At 39.6% G+C, this 13,554-nt stretch overlaps 1 protein-coding gene across 1 annotated transcript in view; it reads left to right on the forward strand.

The window, feature by feature from the left end:
- The first annotated feature begins 3,799 nt into the window (after nt 1-3,799).
- The window catches only part of UVR3 (DNA photolyase family protein), a 303,194-nt gene continuing 293,439 nt past the window's right edge, over nt 3,800-13,554 (forward strand). The window contains exon 1 of the mRNA XM_089396602.1: nt 3,800-4,703. Coding sequence (XP_089252728.1) covers nt 4,302-4,703 — 402 coding nt within the window. The 5' untranslated portion in view covers nt 3,800-4,301. The remainder of the gene's footprint in view (nt 4,704-13,554) is intronic.

Genomic DNA, 13,554 nt, shown 5'->3' on the forward strand with positions numbered 1-13,554 from the left:
TCAAGGGGAATGGTTGAGCAAGAAAGATATCTTTATTTAGTGTGATCTTTGGGACATAAATGCTAGTTTCTAGAAGGACTAGTGCACCTTTGGAGAGTGAGAGAGGGAGGTTGGGGAAGAATATGCTTTATGCTTCTCAAATTAATCCACTGTCACAAAGGTTTTTAGGTTCTTTCCATAGGAGGATGTGTTTAAGATAGACACAAATATGTCTTGACCAATATGGCATGTATGGGGTTAAAGTTTTGGGCAACTACTTGTTCAATATGATTCTCATCAATGTTATACGCTTTTCCACATGTTTAATTGAAGATGAGTCACTTTAGATGCTAAGGGTTTGTGGATTCAATGGTTGCACAATTTTTGGTTATTGTGGGTTTTGTATAAGTTATGTGTGTTTAAATGGCTAATCATCTTTTAGGGCCTTCCATCTGAGGGTTAGTTGGTGAAAAGTATCTTCAATGGTATGATTTTCCCTATTTGTAATGTTGTAAAATGATGAATAATACATTGTGGGATTGCTAGTTTGTTATATGTCATTGGGATCATGTGCTAACACAATATTTAACTCTTTTTCATGGGAGAGGTCATTGGTGTGTAGTTCTATTTAGTGACTCTGGGCCTCTGGTCTGCTCATTTTTTAGTGGCATTTGACATTGTATGAGGATTTCTACATTGTTTTATCCTTTCGAAACATGTTATCAAAATGTTTTTGAGAATGAGGCTAACACTTCATATGCTCTTTGTCATATGAGGAGGGATGAGGTACATGCAACTATCGGTTGAAAGTTTTTTTCTTATCAAAGATGTCAATTATTAGAGATTAATATATATTTGGACCTTTTATTGGTTATAATGTGTAGGAGGAAGATATAAGTGCCACTATATAGACCCTTCCACCCTTTTTTAACTTAGTTGATGTAAACATATTTATTATGTAAATATAAGAAGTATCTTTCCAGAAGAAAAGTGAGTGGTTTCACTTTCTTTACTTGCCATATCAAGGTTTTAGGCAAAAACTCTGCTTTGCTTGTCATGTGAATGTTTCAAGTAGAAATTCTTTTCACATCAAGATTTTGTGCATAGATTCTACATTGTGGAACCATGCACATTCACAAGATTCCATGCAAAATATTGATGATGTCAAAGTCTTAAAGAGAACTCTGCATGGTGGATATTATTTATTTATTCCTCTTTGTGACTGGGATGCCCTACTAACTATTTTGCATGGTTAAAATGAAGCCATACTCATTTGCAAGGCTTAAGTGGAACAATGCTTATTTACAAAGTCCTTGGTAGGAAACACATCACATCAAAGTTTTAGACATAATGTCTACATATTCACTTAGCCCTCTTTATGACAGTGACACTTTGCAAATTATTTTTTTCATGGACACAAATATGTATTTTCCATTGTTACCTAACACTTTGTTGTAAGTTCATAAGGGCACATCGAGAAGTGATAATGCTATTTATGGGTAACTTGCTTACCTAATTACATAAAATTCCCATATATTATATGGTGTTATCATATAGGGTGTGGAAAAAAAATAGCATTGATGGTTAGTTCATGTGGTTACAATGTGGGATCTCTCCCTGAAGTTGAGAAGTTCATGGGTTTGATCTCTTGGTTCCTCACGAAGAGGTGCTTAGAACTTAGTTGGTGATGATTACCTTAGTTACAAAATTATCAACTATATTAAAGTCTCCAAGAATTTCCTATACTTGATTTTAAGGAATAAAAGCTGAATAAATTACATTTATAATATAGCCTCAACTAGAGTAAGTACACCCAATACGAATAAAGGCTATGTAGAATTAACATGCATAAGCAACATGATGCGAACTGGACAATGCAACCAAGGATGGAAGGTGATGGGCAAATTGTCAATCTAATACATTTAAATACAAGTAGAGACTCTTAACATTCTTTGTTTAAACTTTGAAAACCGGTAAACGTGTTGTTCAAATTGTGAAATTTATTGGGTACATTTCATTTTCAAATTCCTACCCTCAATGCAATTTGCATGATCTTGTCAAAATAACATTATGATATTGACTACACAATAAATAAATTTGGCTATACATACAATCTTTAACCTCATTGCACCGAGAGACACTCTCCAATCTAGTATGTAAAATATGTTGTAATGTCTTGTCATGACCGGCTAAACATTTTGACCGGATCAAATTACATAAAATAAAATAAACAAAAAACAAAAGAAATAATAATTATAATTATTAATAAAAAGTTTTAATTAGTCAAACTACTTAAAAATAAAATAAAATAAATAGTTATAATTATAAATAATAAATAAAATTAATAATTATAATTATAATTAATAATTAAACTTGTCTACATTCATCTTAATTCCGAATCTACCTAACACCTAAAAGGATCAAATCTATTAAAATACAAATAAAATTAAAATTAAATATAATGAAATGATATCTTAAGGTTCACGAGACTAAAAATAGTCTATGAGACCATTATTTCGTTGTTTTTCGCTTTTTGCAATTCAATCCTTTTTCGATTCAAATTGATGATGAGCTTACCCAACCTTTTAATAATCCCCTCCCTAACAAGGCAATGACAAGAAAGTGATGCTAACATGTTCTGATAACTTTCTCTGATGGCTTTGAATGCATCACATTCCAAAAGGAAATGTTTTTCTGATTCGAGAGCCCGAGACGTGCAAAATGTACACACCCATTCTCCCCAAGCTTCTTTAGGCCTTTTCCACCTTCCCGTTTCACACTGAAGTTGATGTGAGTTGTTCCTTAATTGAGTAATAAGAACCTTTGCCCTCCACGAAATGCTAGCTCCAATGAACTCTTTTTGTTGTAGATCACAGGTATGGTTGAATTTCTCATTGTAATATTTCTTCTTTCTACCCAACTCTTTCCCCCTACCTTTTTACCAAACTTCTCCATAACAAAATCCTTTAGCTCTTTGCTATTTGTGGGACAAACATTGAGGCAGATATTCCATTTTTGCATCCATGTGTAGTTTTTTTTCATCCATGTTTTGTTTCTTTCACTCATGCCTTCATTGAAGATAACATTAGACCATCTACCTACTCTCATTTGCTCAATTCTTTTTAGATATCTTATAAGCCACACTATAGCAATTGCTTCCATGAGAGTTGCTCTTGTTTCACTCAACATTATTTCATAAAATACTGAACTTTTTATTTTGAACTTTCTCATAATCAAGCGTTGTTGGATTTTTTCAATTTGTTTCCATTTTAAAACTTTAAAAACCTGAACTTTTTAATTTAAAACTTTAAAAACAAATTGATTAAAAACCATCATTAAAAAAACCCTCTTTTATTTTTAAATTCCCATCAAAAAATGCAACTTGCATCACCTCATCGGAAAAACATTTCATTTTGGAATGTGATGCATTCAAAGACATTAGAGAAAGTTATGAGAACATGTTAGCATCAGTTTCTTGGCATTGTCTTTTTACCGAGGAGATTGTTGGAAAGTTGGGTCAGCGCATCATCAATTTGAATCGAAAAACATTGAATTGCAAAGAACGAAAAACAAGAAACTAATGGTCTCATAGACTATTTTTAGTCTCATAAACCTTAAAATATCATTTCATGCCGACCCCAAAAAAAAAAGATGTATTTGGGCATACAACCTCCCTTAAAATCGCGATGGCCTTTTTCAACGATATTCCCTTAATAGTTTTTTGACATTTCAACCATATTTATCTCCCGCTCTCTCAATTAATTTTATTTTAATAAAATATTAATTTCAATTTATAAGTTCAGGTCGGAGATAAACTAATTTCAATTTATAAAGTTCAGGTCGGACATAAATTCGGCTGCGAAGATCCAAATGTAATGCGCTAGAATGTAATTTCAGGTCGGACATACTGTAATTTATTCAAAATGTGGCTCCGATGGGCATTAAATGAGGCCATCCTGCATATGACGCAGCATTGCCGACGTCCTCACACGTTTACGGCCACAAAACTGGCAAACTTGACACTTGCAGGCGCACACGAAACCAGATGCTCCCAGTGACTGCATATATTCTACAAACCATCCATAATGTTTGCGCGCAAACTAGATGTTTGCGACCTATATTTTATTTGCCCGCTAATAAGAGTGAGTTCCCATTCAAAAGGAACCCCAACCTAGAGCTCCTACCCTGCGCTCTGTCGTTCGTCAGGCCCATGCACTGGTTTTTACATATTCAATGAATGTATATTTTGGTCCCACCTTTGGATCGCATATTTCAACAATGCTGTTCGTCTGAGAGTGAATTTTCAATATCCATAAAGGCACATGCCCATCTCCATCATACTCAAATCCATAGCAGCAAACAAGCTTCTTCGTCTTCAAAATACCGTTGCCCTTTACAGTGCTACCAGCATTGCTAACAGGAAAATAATGCAGGGGAATTCTCTAATATGGTTTAGAAAAGGTCTGAGAATTCATGATAACCCAGCTTTGGAATATGCATGCAAGGATGCCAAGCATGTGTTTCCCGTGTTTGTTTTGGATCCATGGTTCCTGGAACCTGACCCAAATGCACCTTCTCTTGGTTCTGCCCATGTGGGTATCAATAGAATTCAGTTCTTATTGCAGTGCATTGCTGATCTTGATGGCAGTTTGAGACAAAGAGGATCTCGTTTGCTCTTGTTCAAAGGAAATCCCATCGATGTCATTCCACAGCTTCTGAAAGAAGTAAGTATACCCACTACTTGTAACTCTGTATTCTCACCTTTTCTAATTCAATTTTGATTTTGACATTTGTAATCAGTTTCGCAGAACTAAATTTGCATATAAATTAATAGGAAAAACATATATATTTTTTCCAAATACAATAATGATTTTAAACTTTGTAATCAGTTTCGCAGAACTTAACTTGCATATAACTTAATAGGAAAGACGTTTCTTTTTTCAAGTACAATTGTATTTGTAATCAGTTTGGCAGAACTAAACTTGCATATAACTTAACAGGAAAAACATATTTCTCTTCTCAAGTTCAAATTAGTAGTGTTTTTTTTAAACAAGGAAAACCCTTGGCTTAGACTAGTGCACCTAATTAACCAAATGTTCTAATTAACCCATTGAAAATGTTGTTGTTTTTTTTTTTCCACCTGGGGAACTTATTGGACTACGAGCACGGAGAATGGATTGTGTTATGGAGGCACAGATTGATAAAACAACCGATATAGCTATATTTAAGCCAGGAGCCATCAATTGTAACATCATCATTCAATTTCATATATAATAAAGTAAATTTAATATATCGGTTGTTTTATCAATTTGTGCCTCCACAACAGATTGTGCTTGAGAAGAGGCAATCTACTATCAAACTTTGTCATTGGGAATAACAAGGGCATCTCTGAATCCTCAAGTTTTGTATCTTATGCGAGTTTTGAGGAAACTGCTCGGGTCTTAGCCAAAGCTGCTCTACAAGGTTATATCAATCAATCGGTTGAAAGGATTGAAGGAAAATGGTTGAAAGGATTGAAGGAAAATGTTATCCTCGGGGCTGTGGTACTGGACACCATATTCATCATGTAGGGAAATGGAACGGAAATGGATCCGAGAATGGGGCCAAATTAGTGATAGGCAAATTGATTATTAGATGGGTTTCTATATCATTTTATATTTTTAAGTAGCCGAAGCTAATTGTTACTATAAAGCTTGGGTATAGGTCCATTGTACTTGCTAGAATATTGTGTATTAGGCAGTGGAAGATTCTTTGAAAGTAACCTTTATTTAGGTGGGAAAGGTGCCCCTACCATTTGAACCCTACTCTCCCTTATAGTAAGTGCCTTGCACTTATTAATCAACTATAGGCCTGTTATCACACAAACTCTCTTTGAAAGTAACCTTTATTTAGGTGGGAAAGGTGCCCCTACCATTTGAATCCTACTCTCCCTTATAGTAAGTGCCTTGCACTTATTAATCAACTATAGGCCCATTATCACACAAACCCTCACTTCTTGAGATAAAGTCTCAACTAAGAGGGGGCCATTGTCACCTCACCAACCCTCTTCTACACTTTCGGCTGGCTCTCCTTTGGTTCAAGGGCGGCTTCCCTAGGATAGGGTTGCTGGGATTTTAGGCAATGAGTTCAATGGTAATATAAAGAGTAAATTCTAGCAAAACAATTTTGAATGAATTAAGAAAAGAAAATGGGTGGAAGTACTTGATACTAGTGTCTTTCCATTGGGCAATGGGGTCAAATCAAAAGCTCACATGGGACGCTATCCTAAGGATGGAAAGAGGACAATATGTGAAAATTATTGCACTTATCTGGCAATTATCCAACCTATCTTTTAAAGATTATTTGTCTTAGCAAAATTATTTAATGCAAATACTGAATAAAAACATTATTACTATATTCACCTATTAAAATTCACAAGAACTGAGAAAACCACACACTTAAAAATAGACATTGATGATTTTGGACAAATGTCCTTGGAAAAACCCCAATGTGGGGAAAATTAGTTCTTCCAATGAGGGTTTTATTATTCTTCAGCAAATTTGTAGTTGAGAATTACATTAATTGTTGCTGTGAAATGGCAAAGCTCTGATGAAAATTAATCTTCACTCTGGCAAATAAATTCGACCCTCTGGAAGCAACTCGACACTGTTGTATGACACAAATTCGGCCCACACGTGCGAATTGGAAAAATTCGTACTCCACTAGCAACCGCACTACTGGAAAATCTCGGCCTTACTTCCTAGTAAAGCAGGCTCCTTTGGCTATTCAACCTCCTGCGAATTGACCTCTTCGGCAAATCAACCTCTCTCCGGCAATTCGCACTCTTGGAAAATCAACCTCCCTTTGGTAATTCGCACCATTGGAGAAAATTGGCCCTTTGTAAAACAATTTGGTCAACGTAGTATTTGCCTATGAATCTCAGGAATTGGAAGACTCTTAGATGAAGAATAACTATGAAAAAATGCTTCTCGCTCAATCACTGCGAAAACCCTCACAGGTGTCAACCCAAGCTATCATTGTGCTTCAATTCAATGTGTCTCTAGGATGTCCATCAACTTCCTCTTATAATCTCTCGTTGAGAATTCAATGACCAAGATCTAATCCTGATCAATGGCTAAGATCATCTTGACTCTATCAAGTCACTTTTTGAGAAGTCGACTTGTCTCAATTAATATTAATTAATTAACATATTTTCCTAAATTATGTAAATTTTTAAAAACTAGTTAATAATTTAATTAAGACATTTTCCCTTAGAAAAATTTATTAGGCTTGGAGATATTTATTTCTCTTGTGCTCTTAGCCTCATTGATACCTCCTAAGACTAGAACACTTGTTCAAGCTACAAAATTTAACACTCCCTCTTAGTGAGGAAATTGTTCTGTATAATACCCAACTTATTTTCGAAGAAGATGAATTTTGCCTTCCCCAAGGCCTTCGTCAGGATGTCTGCTACTTGCTGATCTCTAGGAACATATAATAGCTAGATTGTTCTGCGTCGTACACAATCTCTGATGAAACGATATCTGATGTCTATATGCTTCAAATTGTTAGGAAACACAAGATTTTCAAAGAGCCTAATGCAACTATGATTGTCATAGTGTATCACAGTCATCCCCATATTCTAATCAAACAAGGCTACTAACAACTTTCGAAGCCAAATGGCGTCATATGTTGCCATGCTCACTGCTATATACTTTGCTTCTATAGAGCTCAGTGCCACAAACTTCTGTTTCTCGTTGTACCAAGAGACAACTCCCGATCCCATGTTGAAGCAACACCTTGAAGTGCTCTTTTTGTCCACTGTACTTCCTACCTAGTCTGCATCAGTATAGCCCACAACCTGACACCATCACCTCGAGTATATCTGATCCCATACTCGATTATACCTTGCAAATAATGTAGCACATGCTTCACTGTTGTCTAGTGCCCCCTCTTCGGTTCAACCTGTTACCAACCAAAAGTGGGTAACCCCATAGGAGAAATTTTCTCCTAGATATCTCTTCAGCCGATAGCTAACAACCCCTGATAGCCACCAATGCAGTTGATTCATTGTGCCATTTGATCTCTGCTCCCTGCATCAGTCATATGTCACCTCGTCCATCTGTCGAGAGCATATGTTTGAAGGTGGGCAATCCGATCCTAAAGGCATGTTTTTCATTGTGCAATCAAGTGCTTATGTTTGTTTTTCCCTGGACATGAATTATTGGATGACTCGGAAGAAGAAAGGGTTTGACTGTATTTTTGTTCCCTCACCTTAAACAGAGGGTTAATCTTCAATCCTAGTCCCATAGGATGAGAGGGGAACGAAGGGTGAGAGAAAGAAGGAGTGCAACAAATATGTCTCTCAATGTGATGGTCACAACGGGGAGGGGAGGTAGCGGAGTGATCATAATCCCGATGATGGGTCAAAGGGGATAAAGTATATTCAATGAAGGGTTCCTCCTTGACACCATATTCAGAAAGGGGAAAAAGGGCATTGTCACTAAAGGTCATATCAAAAGAGACAAGGAAATTACTTGAGGGAGACTCAAGGTGATGAACAAGAGGGGAAGGCAAAGGGGAGGGCAAAGTGTCATATTCGATGGGATTTCCTTCTCCACAATTTAGAGGCTCAAGTGATTTGAATACATAGCCATGAAGTGGGTAGGTGGGAGTGTCATTGCTTTCCTCATTATAAGCATCAAAGATTGGGATTTCATTAAAAGGAGAATCAATCATTTCCAACTGTCCTTCTTCATGCAAGGGAAAATAATAATACTCTTTCCCAAAGGTATTGATGGATATGTCATTGCAAGTAATGTTCGGAATAAAGGAAGAACCAATCTCAATCTCATCTTCCTTGTCAGTATCATAAATTGGAGCACAATCAAATTGGGGCCCAACACTTTCCCACTTCTCCTTTTTAATGAGGAAATAATCTCCATTGTCACTCTCTAAGGAGCTTATGGGATCACCTTCCTCAAGGTTTTCAAAAGGGGATTCGTCAGGAGTGATATCCTTGAGAAAGGTAAAGTCAGTCTCGACCCTACTTTCCATAACTTCATTCTCCTCAACAAATGTATTCTCAAAATCATTCTGCAGCCTCGATGAGGACTCATCTTCCTGCTCATCACCGAGATCCTCAAGGTCATATTCATCTTGGTTGGTCGATAAGCAAGACCTCTCTTCTTCTCTTCTCTCTTGAAGAACTATGTCTAAGGTAATCGTTACATGATTTTGGTAGTATGCTTCTAGAAGGAGAGTGTTAGTAGGGTTTTCCTTATATTCACATTTCATCTTATGAAGCTTCACTTCTTCTTCATATAAGCAAGAGAAAACTTCATTAGAATTATATTCCCTTACTACCTCCCTACATGACCTACTATATTCATCCATTCTTTCTTACGTGACTTGGAGGCTCATGGGATCCACCTCTTCGTCATCCCCAGAGGAGGTATTCCTTTTCATATTAATGAGGTTATCCAAAATATTCAAGGCAAAAGTTATGTGAGCAAGGTCAAGGAGAACTAGGATCCTCTTCATAAGATCACCTTACTATGTTGAGTTGTACTTCTTGCAACCTATAAAACCTTAGCATGAATTCCATATCCATTCTCTCCAACATATTTTGAAAAGTTCGTGCATGTTTGACAACTTTCTTTTGCAGCGCTTGAATTTCTTGGTTATTGAGTTTTTCAAATATAGGACCGAGAGAAATCTCCATATTCTATGACTTTGCATATTAAGATTATAATGGAGTCGCTAAGGTGAATTGAGGTGCCTTGATAGATGCTTGCTTCACCCTACAAGCATTAACTTCAAAGCTCAATGAAGAACTAGGGCTTCATTCTTCTAGTGGAGTCACCGATAATGATATGTCAATATGTCGTAAAGGGAACAAAACACACATCCCGTGTCCTCGGCAACAACACTAGAAGTGTTACCACTCAAACTAGGAGGGGACCTAAAAGGGGTTCCTAAGAGGGCTAACGATGGAGGCGTAGCTCATTATCACCATAGCTAAGTCTCCCTGCTCTTCAAGGACTTTTACCGATGGGAGGAGTCCCGATAGTGTAGGGATAACTTGTAAAGTATATGTCAATGGATAGGTGGAAAGTGACCCTGGAAACCCTTTCCCAAGGATGGAGTGAAGAATGGAAATTTCTTACTCTTTAAGCAAGGGACTCGGTCCTCCAAGGGTAAGGGTTGAGGATTGGAGGGTTCAGGGAGAAGGAATAGGCTTATAGACGGGGTTCTCAATCCCTATAATCCTTGGGAAAGTTGGATTCCCAAATGGTCCTTGACAAATAATCCTTATAGAGAAGTGGGACCACACGGGGCCAAGTGGACCCAATCTAGGTTCGGGGATGGAATATAGCAACCAATGATGTTCCTGTCCTAGACAAGGTGAAAGGAAAGTACCAAACAAGAATACTTCAAAAGGTTGAATTGATCCCGTTTTTTGGAATTTCTAAGTCTGACACGTTAGAAACCCTTCATGTACTTTATTGATTTATTCCTACCTACTTGTTCTATTAATTAACAAGTTATTTACCATGCAAATACCGGGGAATAAATACAAGTACATGCTCAACACATTACAGATCATCAACTGAAGGAAATAGAAACAAGCACACAAGTGACACTGTTGTTTTTGGACTAATGTCCCCGGAAAAACCCAATGCGGGAAAACTGGTGCAGCTATCTGAGGGTTTGATTTATTATGCAGTTTCAGAATACAATCTGGGTGCCAAATTTGGCTCACCCAACAGAGAAAAATCTTGGTAGTATTACCTCTCTACTCGGAAGCAGATATTCCGACTGAAACCCTAGATAAACACTCCGGCAGCTCCACAACTCCAATCTGCCCCATGAAACCCCAACGTGAGCCTCTAGGGACTGTGTTAGCTTCTCTCTGGCCCAGCGTTAGCCCAACGTCACTCTGGCTTGGACTGCGTCAGCCTCTGGAGGCACTGCGTCAACCCTCTGGCCCTCTGCGTCACCAATGCTGGCCCTTTGAGGCACTGCGCAGCTCTTGGATGCCTCTGCGTGAGCCCTAGTTGGCTCTGTGTGAACCCTTGGTTGCTTCTGCGTCCCTCTCTCCAGCTACTACGCTGATCCTCCTAGTGCTATCTCTGCCTCTCTGCTTCTGTATTCACTGCCCCTCAGCTGCAACTCTGATCACTCTCTCAACTTTCTCAGCAAACCCAGCCCTATAAAGTCGAAATCTTGATCTCTCGGTGTGTCCTCCAAGTGACCCTCAAGCCTTCTCTTATGCTTTTCTCGTTGACAAATTAACGGTCGAGATTAAGTCCCTGATCAATGGCTAAGATTAGATCTGGCTTGATCCATGTCTTTTGGACCATTCTAACACAATTTTATATTAATTCACATTAATATTTTATTTTCCCTAAGTTTAGACTTAGGGACTCCATTAAAAATATTAATTATTTTAATATCTCCCAAATTGTTTAGAATCTACCCAAACCATTTTTGGGTATTGGAGATCTCATGTGCCTTAGCCTCTCCACTAATTTTCATGGCTAGAGCACATTCGACGCTACCCTAAATCAACATTCCCTCTTAGCAAGGACTGTGCTGTAGTAACACTCCTCACTGAGCATCACCCTGATCATCCGGCAGAAGTCCTTGTGCTGATTCTAGACCTGCTGCCCAACATCCTCTGCATTGCTGCATCTTATATTGCTACCCATGGCCTTGCCACTGCCACTGTTGCATCCGTATTGCAACTCCCTCTGCATCCGTGTTGCTGCCCATGGCCCTACCACTGCCACTACTGCATCTGCATTGCAACCCTTCTCATCATGTTGCATCATGCTACCCATAGCACTACCACTGCTAACCGCTGCACTGCAACTCAGTTACTGAGAAGTAAGTAACTAATCTCCCAACTCTGACATCTCTGTCAAGCTAGAGAGACCCCTGATGCTAAAGCTCCCTCTTTCACTGACAAGTGCTCCCTCTTTGACCTCTGCGCAACTGCAACAACTTTGTGCATCTCACACCATTGTACACCTCTCTGTGCCATCCTGAACTGGTGCAACACTCCTGTGCTTCTCGCATTGCTGCCTAACGCTGTCCTGGGAATCCTGCACTGTAGCTCCCTCTCTCGCTCCATCCGCATCCATTTCTACCAACATCTGCCAGTCCTGATACTCCTCTTCGGTGCTCCCATAGCAAGGCCTAATCCAAGACGCTGGGTACCTTGAGGATCCTGCCCCTCATCGCGTGTAGTCTGCCTGACTACAAATCGATGTTTCCCTACTTCCGCTCAAGTGGTGTGTGTGCACTCATGGCACAATCATCGTCTGTCTCCACTTCCTTCTCTGCCCTTGCTGGCGTTGCCTTGGTCTCGGAGGCCTCTCCCTTACTCTTCTTCCTTAGATACTAGGTCGCATAATGACCCAACTCCCCACAATGGAAGCATTTGACCTTGGAGAGGTCCTTCTGTTTCTCCTACTTTCCCTCAGATGCTAGGGCAGCATCCTTCTCCTCCTCCTTCTTGATTCTGATCCCCTTGCTGCTGCTTCCCACCTTGCTCAGCGTTCTGATCTCTTCTTGGCGAAGAGCAGCCCACATTTCCTCCCAATCTGGAAGGGTCGCCCTGCCCAGTATGCTTTGGACAAACACCTCCTAGTCTTCTGAGACTGCATTTAGGGTTGTTCTCACCATCAATTCTGGATCCGGCGTTGCCCCTATGGAAGTCAGCTGATCCCAGATCTCCTTCAATCGACCGAGGAATGGGTCGATCTGTTCTCCCTTCTGCATCTGGTATGATCGCAGCTGATTTTCTAGTAGCATCTTCCTTTGCATGGAAGTATGCTGATACAACTTGGTCAGGGCCTCCCACATCTCCTGTGCCATGTTCTTCTCGGCAATATGTGGTACTATATGATCCTTGACCCCGTCAAGGATGATACTCTTAGCCCTCGCCATTGCATCCTCGTACTTGTCGTTATCAGCCGGGTCAACTGGGATCGCTATCGTCTTCAAGGCGAAGTGCTTGACACGATTTCTGTCAAGTACGGATAAGATTCTGGCCTTCTAGACTACGAAGTTTGAGGCTCCATCCAATGTGTCCTAGTCTCTTACTCCATGTTGTGCCATTTCGCTGCTCCTCTACTTCCCTCCTAGAAGTTCTCGGTGTGACTCCCTCTGAGCCTCGATTTCCTTCCTGGAAACCCTTCTGCCAATGTCGAGATGCCCCCACTCTGATCGTTTGTGCAGCTGCACCACTGATCCGGATTTCTCGGCTAGAAACCCTCGATAGCAACTCCCTCCTCCTTGGCCTTGCCCTGTTAGGTACTGTTCTGACTACAGTACCCCACTAGCTCCACTCTGCAACTTACCCACAACCTCCTAAACTCCAACAAACTGAAGGTTAGAGCTCCTAGGCTCTGCGCAATCCCGGCACTGGCAAATCAACCTCCTCAGCCAATTGCATCAGCCCTCCTGGCCTCTACGTGAGCCTGCCTTTGCCTCCTTCAGCCTCTGTGCTGCCTCTTCCTGGCTCAATCTTGATGATGTAGGCACTGTGTCACCCCTTCCTTGTTGTTACTCTGCTAGGAACAGTTT

The sequence above is a fragment of the Pinus tabuliformis genome, chromosome 1_2 (genome assembly GCF_031772625.1).
Source record: "Pinus tabuliformis cultivar Carrire ecotype Pingquan chromosome 1_2, CPIR1, whole genome shotgun sequence".
Lineage (NCBI taxonomy): Eukaryota > Viridiplantae > Streptophyta > Pinopsida > Pinales > Pinaceae > Pinus > Pinus tabuliformis.